Source organism: Miniopterus natalensis, chromosome 14 (genome assembly GCF_054644295.1).
Source record: "Miniopterus natalensis isolate mMinNat1 chromosome 14, mMinNat1.hap1, whole genome shotgun sequence".
In the NCBI taxonomy this organism is placed as follows: Eukaryota; Metazoa; Chordata; class Mammalia; order Chiroptera; family Miniopteridae; genus Miniopterus; species Miniopterus natalensis.
This window is the reverse complement of record NC_142094.1, coordinates 23,836,556-23,854,431: the sequence shown is the minus strand read 5'-3', so window position 1 is coordinate 23,854,431 and position 17,876 is coordinate 23,836,556. Positions and strand designations below refer to the sequence as shown.

The window sequence follows — 17,876 nt, the reverse complement described above, 5'->3', positions numbered from 1 at the left end:
TTCACTGAGGCCTCCCAAGCGTCTTCTCTTTAGTGGATTCTGTGTAAGTTTTGTCCTCAGTTTTGTAGCTTCCCAAGTTTGACCTTATCAGTTCACTCAGAAGTATTTAAACTCTGAAAAAGTGATTCAAAACAATGAAATGAACAAAGGTCCAATTCATAAATGGGAATGCTACAAGGGCCGATACCTTTCTAGAATGCAGAGCCTCAGGGTTCTCCACACCAAGGCCTCTGGAAACCTGATCAAAAGACTGCTTGGTAATTTCTGAACAGGAGATGACAGCAGTTTGGATGGATATTTCATTCAGACCTCATTCAAGCCTAATGATTGTGTCTGATAAAAGCAGGGTCTCCTTTGGACAGTGCTTGGTGAACATGGAACCTCTAATACATTCTCTTTTGCCCTGAACCGAGATTGATTGCACATAATTACTTTTCAGTCTTCTTGCTGTAACTAATTAGAACCTGATTAGGGTGCTGGGTAGGTAATGGCTCATTAGGGTGATGAGAGTGTGGGGCAGGTATTCTCAGAGGGTTGGACCCATCTTTTGCCTTCCATTTCTTCAAGTTTCTTTTCTCTACCTCCTGAGAGCCTATAATCCTCTCTACACTGCCCCTCGCAGGCCCCATGCTAGGTCGGTGAGAGGGGAAAATTTTGATAAATCACCCTAGTCACCCACTCTTTCTTCTTATAGTCCCAGATCTTACTGGGTTAGAATCACAGGTTTTGGAATTAGGGGTTTAAGAGATCACTAGCCCTGTTTCCCTATTCCTGGCAGGGAAGGAGAGATTTCACTGTTATCTTTTACAAAGGAGATATTTCAGACCCAGATCTATTTTAACGCTCTACCAACATCCCACAGAAAGTGTTGGAGTGGCAACGGAACGCACGCCTGCAGTGTACCCACTAGACTGTACTCCTTTCATTGCAACATGTTATTTGGTCCATTTTCCAGCTCAGTGGCACCAGCAGATCCCACCGCCCATCTCCGTCCGGCCCAGTGGCAGTCGCTATGGATCTCTCACCAGTAAAGGACTTGACATTTTCTCTGCCTTCTCCTCCATGGAAAGCACGATGGTGTATTCATGCTCTTCTCGAAGTGTAGTGGAGAGCGATGAACTCTAAGAAGGCCTGGGTGCCTGCCGTGTCAGGGGCAGACTGGAGGGGGAAGGAGGACAAGCCAGAGCCAGTGTTTTCCAAGCAACTGGATCTGAGAAAGTTCCCACACTGCTGGACCTGTGGCAAGGAGCGCTTTGTGCAAGTCAGCTGGCGACTCTCGCAGTCTCGGCTGGGGAGGAGATGTAGGGCTGTGCCTTTTAAAGATTCCAACAAAAATGTGAGAAGACAATAACAGATGAACCAAAGATGCCGTGCCGCGGCCATCCACTGCTTTGGGAAAAAGCTAGCGTGCTCCCCTCCCCCATGCTGTGTTAGGGATGTTTAGGCCCTACTAGGAGCAATTAGGGGCCGCCACACGCTTGGGCTGAGAGGGGTTAGGCGGTAGTGACCTTAGGTATCAGTAACTCACCCAACAGTGCAAAGGGAAAAGATGGAGAGGCCTCCATCGCCTTTCACCAATGACATCCGTAGCTGTAGTTTTGGTGGCTTCATTAAGTCAGCTTCTACTTCGTATTAGGAGAGCGTGCCATACAACTCACATATGTGGAGAAACATTTTTGATTTGTTTATCCTGGGTGTACTGAGCTACAAAATAAGGTGCCAACATGTGCTTGAGATACAAAATCGCTGAAACACTCAGTGTTGCACAGTGCACTAATGCTATAGCCAAAACAGGGCTCCACCCACCTGTCCGCACCATTTTCTTTAGGATGCAATGGTGAATGGTTTTTTCTTTCTGAATTTATATATCCCTAGACTCTAGAACTAAGGGATTGTTAAAAAACAAACAAACAAACAAACAACCAGAAAGAAATCTTCTACGGGGACACTTTTAAAACTACTAGCTTCAATTGCCACTTGCAAAATATTCAGGAGTCATCGTCTGCCCATAAATACGACGACACTCGCGCTCCTCCCCTCTCCCCAAAAGTCTGGAAGTGTATGAGGCAGTAAGGAAGAAAGAGACACAAACAAGGGGAGGCAGGGGAGGGAGAGCTCTTCACTTGCCCCGTGGAGCAGTGGTTGTGGAAGGAGGAGTTTTTAATAGTTGTGAACTGCTTGGGGATCATTAGTCAAATTGCATTTTCTATACATAAAATACTATACTAACTGGGAAAGTGGAAAGAGAGGGGAATTTGCCTCTTTTTTCTAACCCACCAATTCAAAACCTGCCTTTCAGCTTAAGGAATTTTTAGACTTAAGTTCACTGTGATATCCCCAGTGCCTAGAAGAGTGCTTAGCACAGAGTAGACAGTCAACAGATATTTGGTGGGTGAATGCTTCCTACATTAGCTAGAGAAATTCACAATCCACATGAGTCCAAAAATTTCCCTGGGAATGCTCATCACAGCACCCTTTGCTCCCAGGCTCACCAGTGATACGAATTGGAAGTATCTATTACCAGTCCCCTGTGCCCAAGTCTCTGGTGTTCTCTGAGCCAGGCGCCCTCAGCAGGCATCTCACTCAATTACAAATAGTAATTGTTTAGAAAGGCTTGAAATTTTCTTCACTTCAAGGCAAGGATTTTCAGTATAAAAATAAACTCATTCACTCAAAAATTCATTTGTGTGTATATGAGAGGCTACGCTCGAGACTGTGGGAGATACAAAGACATGAATAAGACACAGTCCCTGACCTCAGGGAGCTTACAATCTAGTGGGGGAGGTAAGATATAAGGCATGTAGAGTGCTGCTTTTGGGGCAAAAAAAAAAAAAAAATCTATATCAAATAGAATTTTCTAGTTCTCTTTATCCTATATTTTTCATGACTCTAAAATCAAGGTTTCAATTATTTAGCAGAATTATTAGATTTTGTTTCCTTTTTCATATATGCAGAAACAATACTAAAAAGTATAGGCAACTGTAATAAAATAGAATGCATTTCATATAGAGTGAATCCTGTAAAATGCCCTATTTCCATAATGGCTTCTATTACGAAATCTCCTATAACCAAAGGGAACTTTCTAATTGCAGGATTGCTCCTTCACAGTTGTACACCCAACCTCCCCATCACATTTATTTCTGTAAACCCTAGACAGTTCTCCCATGAAAGGATATTCTGCATCTCTATATGTCTTAGCTTTCTGAATATTTTTTAATCTGTTGCCTTTTAGTGTTCAACGGAGAACTGGGATAAATATTATATTTGGCCTTTAGGTGGCGCTGACTGACCTAAAATATAAACAGCTCCCCTCAAAATTTGAAATTGAGCTATTGGATTATGTTAAAGCAAGGTTTCCCAACCTCAGCATTATTGACTTTTGGGGCTGGATAATTCTTTGTTTGGGGGGACTGTCCTGTACTCTCTAGGATGCTTAGTGGCATCCCTGGCCTCTACTCACCAAATGCCAGGAGCATAGCAGTCCCTCCTGGGCTTGTGGCCACCCAAACCATCCCCAGACATTGCCATATGTTCTCTGAGATGCAGAACCCCGCTTTGTTGAGAACCACTGAGCTGAACAAATCTGCTATGAGAATTCGATTACAATGAGGAATACTTAGCTGAGAAATTTTAGTTCTGCTGGATATGTTTGGACTCAACATTTCTAACAGATTCATCATCTTCCCTTTTGTAAATGATTCTTCAACCTAGTTTAATCATTTCTATTAATGGCACCTAGTAATCCAAATAAAAAGCATCCAAGCCTTTTTTTGTTTCCTCTATCCAGTCAATTGTTAAATCCTAATAATTCTAACATCTTTTTTTTTTTTACATTCATCCCTTCCTTCCCTTCCCTCTGCAGTTCTCCAGTCAGACTTTCATTACTTTATTAATTTCCCTCAGTACTTCTGACCTCAACCATAATAAAATACCTCTAAGTGGTCTTTCTGCCACTAGTCTTATTGTTTCTCCACACTCAAGTCCAGCCCAAATCTCAGCGTGAGCTCATTCTTCCTTAAGTACTGCTCTAGTCATATTACTGCCCAATTTCAAACCCCCAGTGGCTCCCTGGATTTAACTCAGGTGCCAGCTGTCCTGCCCTGTGGCATTCAAGGCTTGCTCAAGTATGATCCCAAAGCTCTTCATCCATTTCTCAGAAAACACACCCGATGTGGCAGCATACTTAACACAGGCCCCCTGCTTTCCAGCCCCATGCCTCCCTTTTGCCTGTACCTGGAAACCTCTCTTCCTAGTCTACACCTATGGAAATCTTACCTGTTCCTGAAAGTCCATCAAAGTACTGCCTCTGTGAAATATTTTCTGACTCCCCAGACCCCAACCAAATACAATTCTATTTTCTTTGAAACCTTATAGCAAATGTCTTGAGTCTGGAAGAAGAGAACTTTGTATAGTATTTTATGTAAAACACAGCCTCTATATACCTGCCTGCCCCCTCCCCTTGCACTAACCCAGTCTTTCCTACACTAGATTTTAGCTACCTGTTGGTATGGACTGTGTCAAAAGTTTGCTGTGTACCTTTTAAGAGTAGGCACTCAATAAATATTTATTGACCTAAATTGAGCTTTAAAATTCTATGTAAATCAATGTGTTTCTATATAAAGTGAATTGAGTTTAGAGTAATGGTTCTTAACTTTGCACATTAGAATCTCCTGGGGAGCTTTTAAAAATCCTGATGCCTGGGTCACAACCCCAAATCAGAAAGTCATAAGTTCTGGGGTTGTGGCCTAGGCATCAGTATTTTTTAAAGCTTCCCAGGTGATTCTAATGAGAAGCAAAGTTTCAGAAGAGTTAGTTCAGAACTTACCCAGAAAGGTCCAAAGGGCTGTGGGTGGCAAAAAGCTGCCGTGTTGGCATCAGTGAAGAATGTATCCCCCCGGTTGCCCATGCGGTGCATGCCTGGAAAGTAGAAATAAACACATGCTTTGGCCTCATTGGACTCTACTATCCTGCACAATGTTCATTAGACATGAAGCATTCATGAAGCCCCAGAGGAACCTCAAAAACATGCAAAAATGGACCAGGGAAGGTTGATGCAGTTCATCTGGCTCTTTGTTTCAAAAAGCTGTGCTGACCCCATAAGCTCCCTTCTCTCCAAAGAGCTTTTTATAACATAGTCAGTCATAGAAATGGGGATCAGACAGAAAGCAGAGAAAGAAAATGAGACATTTAAACCAAATTTAAGCCTTTTTATAACAAGGGCTTTTTATAACATAGTCAGTCATAGAAATGGGGATCAGACAGAAAGCAGAGAAAGAAAATGAGACATTTAAACCAAACTGCCTTTTTGAAACGTAGTGCCCTTCCCCAAAGCAGGGTTTTAATCTGAATTGCCAAATAGTGGAACTGGTTTCAATGCATTCTTCTTTGTTTACTCCTCACTTAACTTTTGTAGACATCCAATGAGAAATTAATGGTCAAGAGTCCAGTCGTGGTAGAGCTAGAGCTCTGAATGACACATACTGTGGAGAGTAACTCCCAGAGGCGTCAAAAGCTAACTTTTGTAGGGACAGGTTAATTTGGATAATCCTCGAATGATAAATGGGTTGCCTTCTAAATGTTCGCTTGTAAATTGGTTGTTTAAAACTCAGAATAAATTTTCTTACACACATTATCACCCAATACCAGATTCCCAAGTGAACCTAGTAAAGCCCATTTAATTCATGATCGAGTTATAAAATCTACTACACCTGATTGGGTGATGATCCCAACAATAGGGATCCAGGAAAAACAGCCAATAAGAGGAGAAGAAAAACTTCTTCCTCCGCCCTTTTTGTGTCTATGATGTGTTAAAGCTAAAGAATGCCTATGGTCCTTTCTGTATTTATCTCCATTCTGTGTTTTTCTCCCCAGATGCCCTGTGTTCTATAATCCCCCTGCTGTAACCCTTCCCATTTTACCCCTTCCCTGTCAACATGCTTCATGATCCAAAATGACCTAACTCCAGTTCCATGCGTCTTGGCTTAATGTTCAGAAGAAAGCAGTCCAGTTGAACAAATTCTGAATGCCTGAGAGTCCTTTCACTTCTCAGAGGTGCTGCATTTTTAAAAGCAGTTGCTTTCTTACTTGCGTCAACTTTTAATTGATACAATTGCTGACAAAGAAGAGAAAAAAAAAGTCAGGCTGTGAGAGGAAGTCTAGAAAACTGACTGGGTCAGACACCCAAATTGTCCTTGTTGATCCTAGCCTCCTCCCGGCCTCCTCCCCATACACTCCCAAAGTACCTCCCAAGCTGAGATCCTGGCCTGAGTCTGTTTTGTAAATGGGCTACAAGTTAGTTTCTAACTTAAAGACAAATTTACTCATCATAACCTTTACTCAAGGTCCCTTACAGAGTCCTTGGGTAACCTGGCCTCAAAGTATTTCTGCTGATGGTCAAGTTGAAAATCAATGTGCCTTCCCAGTAAGATGTACAGTCACTTCGATTGCAATAGAGTTTGTTGAAGTTCGTTTCACCACTAATTGCCTTTTTTTAAGTGGGTCAATATTTCAGAAAGTTAATTACTAAAGCTTTGCTTGAAGAATGCCAAGCATCTTCTAAACATTGACAACACAGTGGTCATCAATATGCTAAAAAAGTTGCTAATACTATGTTTTAAAAAATCTGTGCGGTGCAAAAAAAATGCATATTTGTTAAAAATATGTTTGCCTCTTATTTCTGTCTAATTATATATTAGTTAGCATACTTAGTATTATAGAACCATGAACATGCTGCCTTTTGTTAACATGTAAATCATGGCCACTTCAAACTCCAAAGAGCAATAGCCTTAAAATTGCAAGAAACAGAGAAAGAACACACTTTTCAATCCTGAGAATTGTGCCATAAATGCTAAGAGTAAACACAAAGAAAATGTCTGTATACACACTAATTTGCCATATTCTAATATATAAGTGAATAGAAAATGTTTCCCTAATAATAAAAATTAAAATATTTCAACATTTGAAAATATTTTAAGGCTGAATAGAAATAAATGTACATTTTTCTTTAAAATGCAGGTAACAGTTCTAATTTCCAGGTTTAAAGTTACTTTTTGATAATAATAGAACTGATTTTTTAATGTACAAAGATATTGAGACTTTTTAAATGATTTTTTAAAAGTATCTTTATAACTGTATAAATTACTACGTGAATTATAACCTGGTTAAATATCTCTAGAGCACCAGAAAGGTAACTGGGTTTTGGTCTTCCTGAAATATCCAGTACATTCAATAGACTTCTCATAGAATGTTCTTTAACGATCTAAGATTAAAATTCACTCAGCTTCCTAACTGAAAACAGAGACACTTTAAAAAGCGAGACTTTTTAGATCAGTTTAGATTGGAAATTAATGGAGGTACAAGTACAGTTTTGTCACAATACAAGTATTCTAATACCCACAAGAAACATGAATTGTTTTCATGTAATATGATGAGTGAATTTTGTTCCAAAATTCCAAAGAATCTGATATTTCTTCACAGATTCAGTGAGTTATCTGCAAACTAGAGGCAGATTCTTATAATTTTTCCACAATTCGTGGTTTCAGAATCCATTTAACTATATACTAGTATTGACTATAGCAGTCACTACCAAAAGTTCACTAAATGTGTATGTGTGCACAGTATAAGTGGTTTTACTGTGTATTTTAAGGGGAGTTAAAACCCTGTAATTCAAATGACATAATTTGAATGCAACTATATTTTTTAACACATGTTGGTAAATTAAATTTTATTTTTTCAGTATTTTGATTTCAGAGATACCTTATCTTCCTTTCTGATTTTCACTTACTTTTTTCAATCTTCAGCATTAAGTTTCTTAACAGGCCCTTCTCTCTTCATTACTTTCATGTCAAGATAAAAATCTGTGAAATATTTAATAGCATTAGGAGAGCTCCTTATTTGTAGGAATTCTTAGGTCAATTCCTGGAAATAAGAGGAATTTTAATAATTCTGATGAACTTCAGACACATTTTCTAATTTTTTTATAACTCTGGGGTCTCTGTTTCTTCATCTATAAAATAAGCAAACTACTTGAGCCTTTCCCAGGATGGAAGATAGAATAAACAAATATTTATGAAGAGTTTATTTTAGAGACCCTTAAAAAAGTGGTAGCTGGTTTTTTTTATTCCAAGGGAAATGTTAAAAAATATTTTTTCCAGAGTAAGAAGTTAATTTAAGAAGTTCACATATCTCTCCTGCCTTGCTACTTTGTTTTATTGTTGTTTTTTAGAAGGGCAATACATAATGCCAAAATATTCTGATAAGATGGTATGCAATGTAAAAAAAGAAAAAAGATGTGGGATAAAATAAAATTCAAGAAATATCCTATCTGCTTTCTGCAGGCAGATTCCAGGGAAATTTATTTTGGCATAGGCAGAATAGTCAAAGGGAACTCTGACTCTTGTGTCTGTGACTGAAGCTAGTGGAAAAAATGACTCGGGAGTGCACAGAGGAACAGCAAGGAGTTCCCTGTGCCTCTGTGGCTGAAGCAGCTCGGACAACTCCATCGTGCAGGCCCAGACCCGGTGAAGAAACCGTCCGTCCTCGCGTGTCAATGGCCTTACAGTGAAATGGATCAACTTAGGATAACGGGTAGATATGGACCCTCAAAAATGAGCGTATCTTTTGGTCTCTGTTTTGCCATTCACAGTTACATCAAGTCTGAATTTAACCCCAATGATTCATTTCAGCCATGGATGTATTCGTGCCATAGGAGTGCACACACACACACACACACACACACACGTATGCAGTCGTGGAGCACCCATAGCTCACCCAATTCAGTCAGGATCAAGTGACACCTCTTACTTACACTTTTCCTTTTTCTTCCTGCATGAGTTCTTTCCACTTGAAAACACACAAGGCCCCAAAAGTTCACAAACCTGGTATGCTTCCATCTTAGAAAGCCTGAGTCAACTTATTTTCTAAGGTACTTTTTTGGTTATTAAAATCCTAATGGGGGGAAAAAAAATCATTAGAGTAGCCACTTTGAAATGTGTGAATTACATAAACTGTATATTTTGCCTCTATTATTAGAAAGCAATGAATGGATCTTGGCTTTTATTCCTGTGCATGTTAGATAGTCTGTGGAACTGACCACCTAAGCCAACATGTTTGTTGTGAGCATAAACTGTCTTTGTTCCGAGCACATATATGGTACTGTATTCCGGTAGACCACGTCACCTCCATGACACCGTCGCTGTTTTCTCGTGCTTTCTTAAAGATTTATTGAGGGTTGTGTTCTGTTTGGAAATTTTGCAATTAGAAGAAGAAAAATGAGAATTTAAAAACAGTATTTAATTCCACCTGGATGTTTTTAAAAGCAGTTTAGAGGATGTGATGGACTGTTTATTTATTAAATAAAATTTTATTTATTCTCAATTAATTGTTGGGTTTGTTTTTGTTTTTGTTCCCAGACTTTGCATGTGAGATGGGTAAATACTTGCTGTCAGAGGTTTCCCTTCAGCTCAGGTATATTTTTGGATACATTACCAGTTGAAATAGCAAACCAAACGTCCTGTGTTAATTCAATAAAACAGTTGTTAAAGCTTGTACCCACTGGTGCATTCATGACCAGAGAGCGGAACGGGTCAACCTTCTGAGAAGATAGGTCAGATATTTATGGTCTTATATGCACTTTGAAATTTCTTTCACCTCCTCAGTAGTAAAAAGAGATATCTTTAGTGACACCCAAAGAAAGCAGAGAGTAGAGTCTAGCCAAATTCAGCCCAAAAATAGCACCTCTGTTTTACTGTAAGATGGCTGATGTAAGTGAACCGAGCCTTAATAGGTGAATCCTGCAGCTCCATTAACCACGACCCAAACAAAGGCTATCTAGCTCAAAGCTAGCAGAAATTTTAGGTCTTCATTAATATAAAAGTCACCTTAACTTAGGAACTGTGTTGGATGTTAAGAAAGCCTAATCCTTTTTTTAAAAAAAAAATGTATCTTTATTGTTGAAAGTATTACAGAGGTCCTCTTTTTTCCCCCATTGACCCCCTCCACCTTGTACCCCCTCCCTGCCCCAGGCCTTCCCCACACTATTGTCTGTGTCCAGGGTTATGCATATATGCATATAAATTCTTTGGTTAATCTCTCTCCACCCACCCACACCCTCCCTTCCCCACCTTTCTTGTGAAATTCGTCAGTCTGTCCCATATTTCTATGTCCAACTGAAAAACCCTATCGAGGATGGTAAGGGGGAAGCCTTCTTTTATTATTTAATGCCCCTCTTAAGAGCTCTTATGGCACATAGAGTCCACTGCTGCAGCATTCAGCTACACTCTGTTTAGGAGCGCTTGTTGAATAATACATGTGTGGTGTTCTCAGCTGCCTACCCAAGCACGAGGATGGTTTTGAGTAAGCCTGGGTATGCATAGGTGCTTGATATATTCGTTGATTTATTAAGGAGTTTTATCAAAGATTGGATTTGATCACTGAGACCCATTTACATTTCCCTGAAATATCTTTCAGTGGGGGAAATAGTACATCAAGTTGGGTGGAAAGCTTGGGGATTTGGTAAGAGCTAAATTGCTTCCAAAGATTTCCATAAACACAGAAACAGGGAGCTAAAGGCATAATATTGGACAGAGAGATTCCCATTCTTTTGGAAGAATGGGGATGGGGAAGGAGAGGCGTGGGAATAGAATCTCATCACTTTAATTAAATTGTTCAATTTCATTGAGAAACTGCTATTAAAAACCATAAAAGAAATAATTACTGTTTATTCTTTCTAAACCTCTGTACTAAAAGCTGTGGAGAGAAATGAAAAGAATGGTCTCCTTTACAAGGTATTAGTCACAGTCCGGGCAGGGGAATGAGAACCCTGCATGAAAAAGGGTCAGTGATTTTCATACAATTTTGACACTTTCTCTGAAAAACACAACGCTTTTGGGTTTTCTTTTACACTGATTTTATTCATTCTCGAACTCTACAAATTTACTGGGATTATTAATGAAGCCTTTTAAGTCTAAATAATTAGGCTATTGTACTCAAATAGTGAGGCAAGCAGATGCCCTAAGCCTTGTCATTAGGCCAAATGCACACGGCAGAGTGGGGTGTGACCAGAGAAGGTCCTGGCATCATCACTTCCGAACTGTGCTGCCTGTTGGACTATGGTGTCTTCTAAGAGCTGTTGAGGTCAAGAAATTAAACATTTTACTCTCTAATTTGCAGTTTGGAAGCAAAGTCCTCAACCCTCCTCAGTGTCTTCTTACCAGATATCAGGAGGGAAATTTATCGTTAGTCTCTCAGTGGATTTCTAGAGATCCACTTGTGATTTTGTAAGCTTAGATTTCTGTACTGGGGAAGACACATTCATCACAAACCAAGTGGATTTTGATAATTAGGATAACTAAGAAAGTAAAAATGTTAATGGAGATTCTATAGATAAGTTGCAAACAAATGGTTGTATCTGAAGTTGAAGTTAGGCGTTGGAATTTATAATAAAAGAGTTTGGAGGATGTCCTTGTCTTTGTTGACTTGTGACAAGGTCCAAAGATAACTTAGAGGCCTACGTATTCTAATTATTAGCAAGACAGCCTCCCAAATGCATTCAGTGCCGTTGACCACAAAGTCACCCTTTATATTAAGGTTCTGTTTATTCATCCAACGGGTAAGCAAATTTATAAAAGTAATTCAAACAAATACCATGTGCGTTATTTTGCTTCCATCCTGATTAGCCTTGACAGTGGTGAAGCTCTTACTGCTCAATTTGGTACTGATGAAAAGGAAACCACTTCCAAATGGAACTTTTTTTTTTTATTTCTCTCGGTGTTAGTTTATGTATATATATGTACAGGAACAAACATAGGAACAATGTATATATATTTGGGTATTTGTAAGGAATTAATAGTAATTGGCTTAAGGAAAATAAAATATTGAGGAACCATATATCTAGTTACCTAAAGCTAAATATTATTTCAATTAATTTAATCATTAAAAAACCATGAAAAATACATCTATTATTTCCAAGTTGACAGAGAAAACTTTCAAATTAATTACGCGTCTCTCAGCTTGCATTTTTTTGAGGAAGTATTACAAAACAGCACATTTACCATTGGTGTGATTAGATTTAAACTCCACATCTTTGCTCAGGGAAGCACTCAATAGCATCACCCCCAGTTAGGCTTTTGCGCCATCAGGAAACTAACCGGGTACCTGGCATGAAAAGCAAACCCTCGTTTTTACCTATATTTTACAAAATCTATATTTTAATAATGTATACATAGTTTTTAAAAATACAGAAATTCATGGCCATGTACTCTACTGGAAAAGAAAAAATAAGCCTGACTACTTCACGCATGCACACACAACGCACTAAGCACAAATGCATCTACACGACAGGAAGGTAGCTCTGTTTTAAGCATACACAAGGAATGGATACTGCAACTTCACCCGAGCAGGACAAACTTACAAAGTTTAAGGAAGTGATTATTTCTCTGAGAATTAAAACTGCAGTATAGTCTAATTCTATTTTTTCTTAAGATTGTTTTCCCTCAAAGTAGTCCAGCAAAGGGGAGGGTGGTGGTGTAGTATTTTCACAGCATCCAAAACCATTCACAAGATCCATCAATGAAACCTGCAAAATACTGATAAGGGGGAAAGAAAGAAAATAAAGTCACCGTGTCCACAGACTAGTGATGCAAAATAAAGGAACCTGGAAGTTGTCTAATTTTATTCTAAGAATGCATCCGTGGCCACCGCCAGCCCCGGCCGATCCTGGGGCAAAGGGGCGCGGCTCCAGAGCAAGATCCCTGGGCATCGTCGCCCCCGCGGGCCGCGGGCCCTAGCTGGCCATCTGGAAGGGCTCGGGCTGGAAGCCGAAGAGCCGCTGGCCGTAGGGCTCGCTCTCGCCCGGCAGCTTCGCGCCCGCAAACGGGAGGTAGTGGTCGCGGCCGAAGTGCTCGCAGTGGAGGTTGACCCAGTCCCTCTCCGAGCCGAAGCGCTCGGCCTCAGCCAGGATGCGGGTCAGAGCCATGATGTAGCTCAGCGCCATCTGCAGGGTCTCGTACTTGGACAGCTTTTTGTCCTGGCCCCACTGAGGCACCACCCTGCGCAGCCGGTCGAACGCCGTGTTGAGCCCCTGCATGCGGCGGCGCTCGCGCGCGTTGGCCGCCAGGCGCCTGCGCGCCGCGCTCTCCAGCCGCCCGGCCCCGGCGCACGCGCCCGCGCACTCCGCGCCGCCCGCGCACGCGCCCGCGGCTCGCGCGCCCGCCGCGGGGCTGCCGGGGCCGCCGGGCTTGCAGGACTTCATGCCCCGCGGGAAGCAGGCGGGCGCCGAGCGCGCTCGCCCGCTCCGCACCCGCGCGTGGGCTGGTCGCTGGGGCAGCCCCCCAACGCGGCTCTTCTGAGCAAGGACGTTCCACACTCAGCAGTTCGCGGGGAATCAGAGTTTACGGAGTAAGTACCGGCCGCCGCCTTCGGTCCTACGGGGTAACCTGATGGATGTCTCTTCACTTGCCCAAAGTTGGGGGAAATTGAGATGCTGAAGAGAGAGTCATGTTCCCCACGCGAAGTTGAGGAAGAGAAGGGAACCTTCTGGCGGCGGAATTTAGTGTGGCTGGTTTGGGGAGGGCCTTTGCAGTCCTCTGGGAAAGCCCGGGACTTCTTTTCTGGTAGCCGAAGTCTTTCTCGAAGCTCAGGCAGGGAGGGAGCGCGTTTTCCGCAGCAGCTGTGGGAGAAATGCTGGAGAAATCTTTGAGGGAGGAGACTTTATAGTAGAGGGCTGAAGGAGGGAACAGGTGGTGGCAGGTGGGCGGGCGTCCCTCGGCTTCCATCTCAGCACCTTCCTATCCTGGGAACCGCGGGGGGGGGGGGGACACGCACAGCAAAACCCTGACATTACAGCCTGCGTCTGTTGAAGTTTCTCCAAAGCTATGTCCAGCAGTAACACACCATCTGGAGGGGCCTGGCTGTCCCCGAAAGAGTAACGAGGTGGGGCGGAGATGTGGGGGGAGAGCTTGGTCCATCTTTTCCCATATCAACGGGCAGCTCACGTATCAAAAACTTAACCGAGGTTTTAAATTTATTAGAAATCATGTGAGTGCGCTTGTTGGTTTAGTATAAGAAGATTTAGCTTTGTCAAGATGTGTGACAATTTTGGATAATGCTGATCTAATATGTTGACATTTGCATTTTAGCTGTTAAGTTGGGACAAAATAGCAGATCCTACTATTGCAGGCCTGGAATTTTACTATGTAAATAATTTGGCTGTTTTCTGCAGAACAATTTGTTATAACATATCAAAAGATATTAATGGTGTGTTAAATTTATATTATTCTCATTATATAATTGGATTGCATGAGTTGGGATACTTGGGCAAATTAATTCAGAATTTATACTCTTTCTTCTGACACAGGTTCATAAGTGTTTGGGGGATGAACATTAAAATGATATTCACTTAATTATTTGACATTTAAATCTAATAAGACTAATCATAATGCACATATATGTGCAAAATGGAAACATCTAAGTAATTTGTGAGATTTTAAAAAACAGCTCCTAATAAAAGTTCCTTACCCCCCTCTCCCGCCCCCCCCCCCCACCTCATAAAGCTGTAAATATTTCATACTACTTGGATGTTTCAGTCGTGTCCACTCTCTTCAGGAACAATAATGAAGCGTGATTTCCTTTACTGATAATGATGAGCTGATTTATACAGAGAATCCATTAGCGTGATTCTCTCAAAACAGCTTCTTTCTAGCTCTTAAGGAAAACTAAAGTGGCAGAGAAACCCACTCCAAATAGATTCAAGCCAGATTAAATCTTGATTCTTCAGGAAGACCAAATGTGTTCTTTTTCCTTTTGAAATATGAGTTTGTCAGCATTATTCTCAGACATTTTTGTTTAATTACGTTATCAACAAACTCACAAATCAGGAGTCTTTTAACTGTGACTTGCTTCCCCCACATTGCCTCAGACTGAAACCCCGTTGTGACTGCCCTTACTCCAAGTCCAATCTTCCCATAAATAGTTGATTAATCCCCAGTTGAAACAATGACAGTGAAACAAAGTTGAGTAACATGAAGACAATAGAATGCAATTGAACATTAATGATCTCCAGCATGACAGATGCTGAACAGACTTTTGCATGGAGCCAGTCAGCTCTATTACTCTGGGTCTTAACAATCTTGGTCAGGAACGGTAGTCCTGTGAAAGGAAAGAGTATGCTATTTAGTCACCAAGATGTCAAGTATATTTTTTTGAGTTTTTATGGAAATCTACCCTATTAAGGCTATTATTCCTCATATTCATTTATCTCTTCCCTTTACCCCCCGTCCCCCCGGAACCTCCTCTGTGCTTCTTTTTGGAACATTTCCCCACATACTGTACACTTATTCTGAACACTAATGACCAAAGTGCTAATGAGATACATGATTTTACAGGAAGGCCATGTATTCAGGGTTGGTGTGATTATAGCCTGTGCACCAAAAAAATCAAAAGCATAGCTTGAAGAGGAAGGGAAACAGCAAGCAGTATGCACACATCCCAGCCGTATTAGACCATAAACTAGCAGATACCTATAACATGAAATTGATCCAAGGATAGAGAGTATTGCTGCAATAAAGGGTCTTAGAAGACATATAGTAAAACATGTCCCAAATGTATTATGAAGGACAATTTATTAGTACTATAAAGATGCTTCTGGAGAAAAGGATTCCATTGTCAAGTAAGTTTGGGAAATATATTCGCTATCTCCTACTTGGAGAGCCATGAAGCAGAATTGGTATAGTAAAATTTCTAAGAAGTCCTGAAGTAAAGAAGCCTATTGACTCCAGTGTTTCCTAAACTTTTTAAAACAGGGCCCTTTTTTCCTAGAAAGGCCTATTAACAAAGTTCCTTGGAACACGCTTTTTTCAAACCTGACCTAGGACCTCCCATTTATTTTATGGAGGAGGAGACCGAGATCCGGAAACTAAACACTCTGCTCAAAGGCACTGAGCAACTTAATGACTGAATTAAGACAAGAAGTCAAATCTTCTGTGTCCTTGATTTTAGAGGTTTTAAAATTATGAAGTCCCTTAATACAAGCCCCTCAGTTTACAATGGGGCAACTGAGATCCACCAGTGACTTCCCAAAGTCAGATAAGTCACTAGTCAAAGTTTTAGGAATAGAATTAGAAATGTTGTGCTTAAAGGACAGTGTCATTTATTTTATAACCCTTAGTGTCTAGCACAGTGCCTAGAAAATAATAGATAATAAATGATCCAGACTGAATGGCTGGAAAATAAATTAGATAATTTATAGATGGACTCTGGTCAGAATGAATGCATTCCTAGTTAATAACCCATATGAATGATTTTTATTCCCTCATCTTGTAAAGAACACACACTAGCTCCAGATTTTGAATGCAAAATGGATTCTTTCTTATGAAAAACACATCCATAGCCATTTTATCCAGAAGAACATGCACGTCAGACTGATTTCCACAGTGTTTCTGTACTGCGGGCATGATCCTACCAAGTGAATTGGCAGTTACAGTATGTCTGGAAGTTGGCCAGAAATCAAAACTGTCAGATGGACATGGGAGAGAGGGGAAGGTTGAAGGAGCTGACACCTGTAGGAGTGGAAAAATAGGAGAGAGATTATTTTAGAGGTAAAAGATCAGTAGCTGGAAATTACTACATAAAATATGTAGAATAAGTTCAAGGGTAAACATTCTTTTATTATCCAAAACCATATTTAATTTTTAAAATGGAAACTCTCCAAATAAACACACAATTAAAATAAAGAGAGGAAAACACTTGGCAAAAAAAGTTATTTCTGAAATTTGCAGAGAAAAATATGCAAAATGAGGAATAAGGGCTTCTTTCTGGAGACGGTGGCAATCGGGGGGGTTCTGGTTCCCTGAAAGACTCAGAGGTAAGCCAGTAAAAGGCAAAGGAATGATGAAGTTGAGTTCCACTTGTATTTCATTAAAGACCAGAAGTGCAAGGTGTTAAAAGTTCTTATAATTTTATAATGTGCTGTGTAGTTACTAAGGGGGTGGCCTGCAAAAGGATTTCTAAGTTTAGAGAAAGGAAGGGAGGCCTGGCCGGGTGTGGCTCAGCGGTTGAGCGTTGACCTAGGATCCAGGCGATCGGGTTTCAATTCCCGGTCAGGGCACATGCCCGGGTTGAGGGCTCGATCCCCAGTCGGGGGCGTGCAGGAGGCAGCCAATCAATGACTCTCTCATCATTGATGTTTCTATCTCTCTCTCCCTCTCCTTTCCTCTCTCTGAAATCAATCAAGATATATTTTTTTTTTAAAAAAAGAGAGAGAAAGGAAGGGAGAAGCAAAGTATTGTACCTCTGTTCCCTGCCCCTCAAAGATCCAGAGAAGAGAAAACCCAGTGGAGGGCAGAAACTCAGAAGGGACACAGAAATAATGAGGCCAAGAGAAAGATGACAAAGATGAGGGGCCCTGCCCCAAGCCCCAGACTCCCAAAGTACGGGCTCACCAAAGGGCCCCACGTGATTCTCCAACTGACAGTCACTTCACACACTGCATGAGAATTCTGGCTTGGTGGTCAAATTTTGTTGTCGCCATGACCCCAACTGACTTGCATGGTTTGGACTCTGCATTCATTTTTCTCAATAGTGGATCTTAGCTTCCTATTACCATCTGGGCTAAACCCCATCTTTGAAGTTAGTTCTGAATCCTGGACCTCCTGTCAACTAGCTGTATGCTCCTGCAGAAATCACTTCTTCCCCGTCTGCAAAGTGGAGTAATAATGCCTACCTCACAGGGCAGTAGTAAACATTAAAATGAGATTGTAGCTTGGCCAGGCGTGGCTCAGCGGTTGAGCGTCAGCCTGGGATCCAAGGAATTGCCGTACGATCCTGGTCAGGGCACATGCGATCCCCAGGGGGGGCCTGCAACAGGCAGCTGATTAATGACG

The 17,876-nt window shown here is 41.2% G+C and overlaps 3 protein-coding genes across 3 annotated transcripts in view; 2 read left to right on the top strand and 1 right to left on the bottom strand.

Moving 5' to 3' along the window:
- Positions 1-4,577, top strand: part of MYPN (myopalladin) — a 75,078-nt gene extending 70,501 nt beyond the window's left edge. The window contains exon 20 of the mRNA XM_016198399.2: positions 956-4,577. Within this exon, the coding sequence (XP_016053885.1) occupies positions 956-1,125 (170 nt within the window). The 3' untranslated portion in view covers positions 1,126-4,577. The remainder of the gene's footprint in view (positions 1-955) is intronic.
- Positions 4,578-12,781: 8,204 nt separating this feature from the next.
- Positions 12,782-13,249, bottom strand: ATOH7 (atonal bHLH transcription factor 7). Its single transcript, XM_016198421.2, has one exon. It carries the CDS (start codon positions 13,247-13,249, stop codon positions 12,782-12,784), a length of 468 nt encoding a protein of 155 aa, XP_016053907.2.
- Positions 13,250-13,371: 122 nt separating this feature from the next.
- Positions 13,372-17,876, top strand: part of HNRNPH3 (heterogeneous nuclear ribonucleoprotein H3) — a 79,531-nt gene continuing 75,026 nt past the window's right edge. The window contains exon 1 of the mRNA XM_087824389.1: positions 13,372-13,395. The gene's annotated coding sequence lies outside the window, so the exon portion shown is untranslated. The remainder of the gene's footprint in view (positions 13,396-17,876) is intronic.

Bases quoted from the DNA above. Each gene is read 5' to 3' on its own strand.
- ATOH7 (XM_016198421.2), bottom strand. From the start codon at position 13,249: ATGAAGTCCTGCAAGCCCGGCGGCCCCGGCAGCCCCGCGGCGGGCGCG.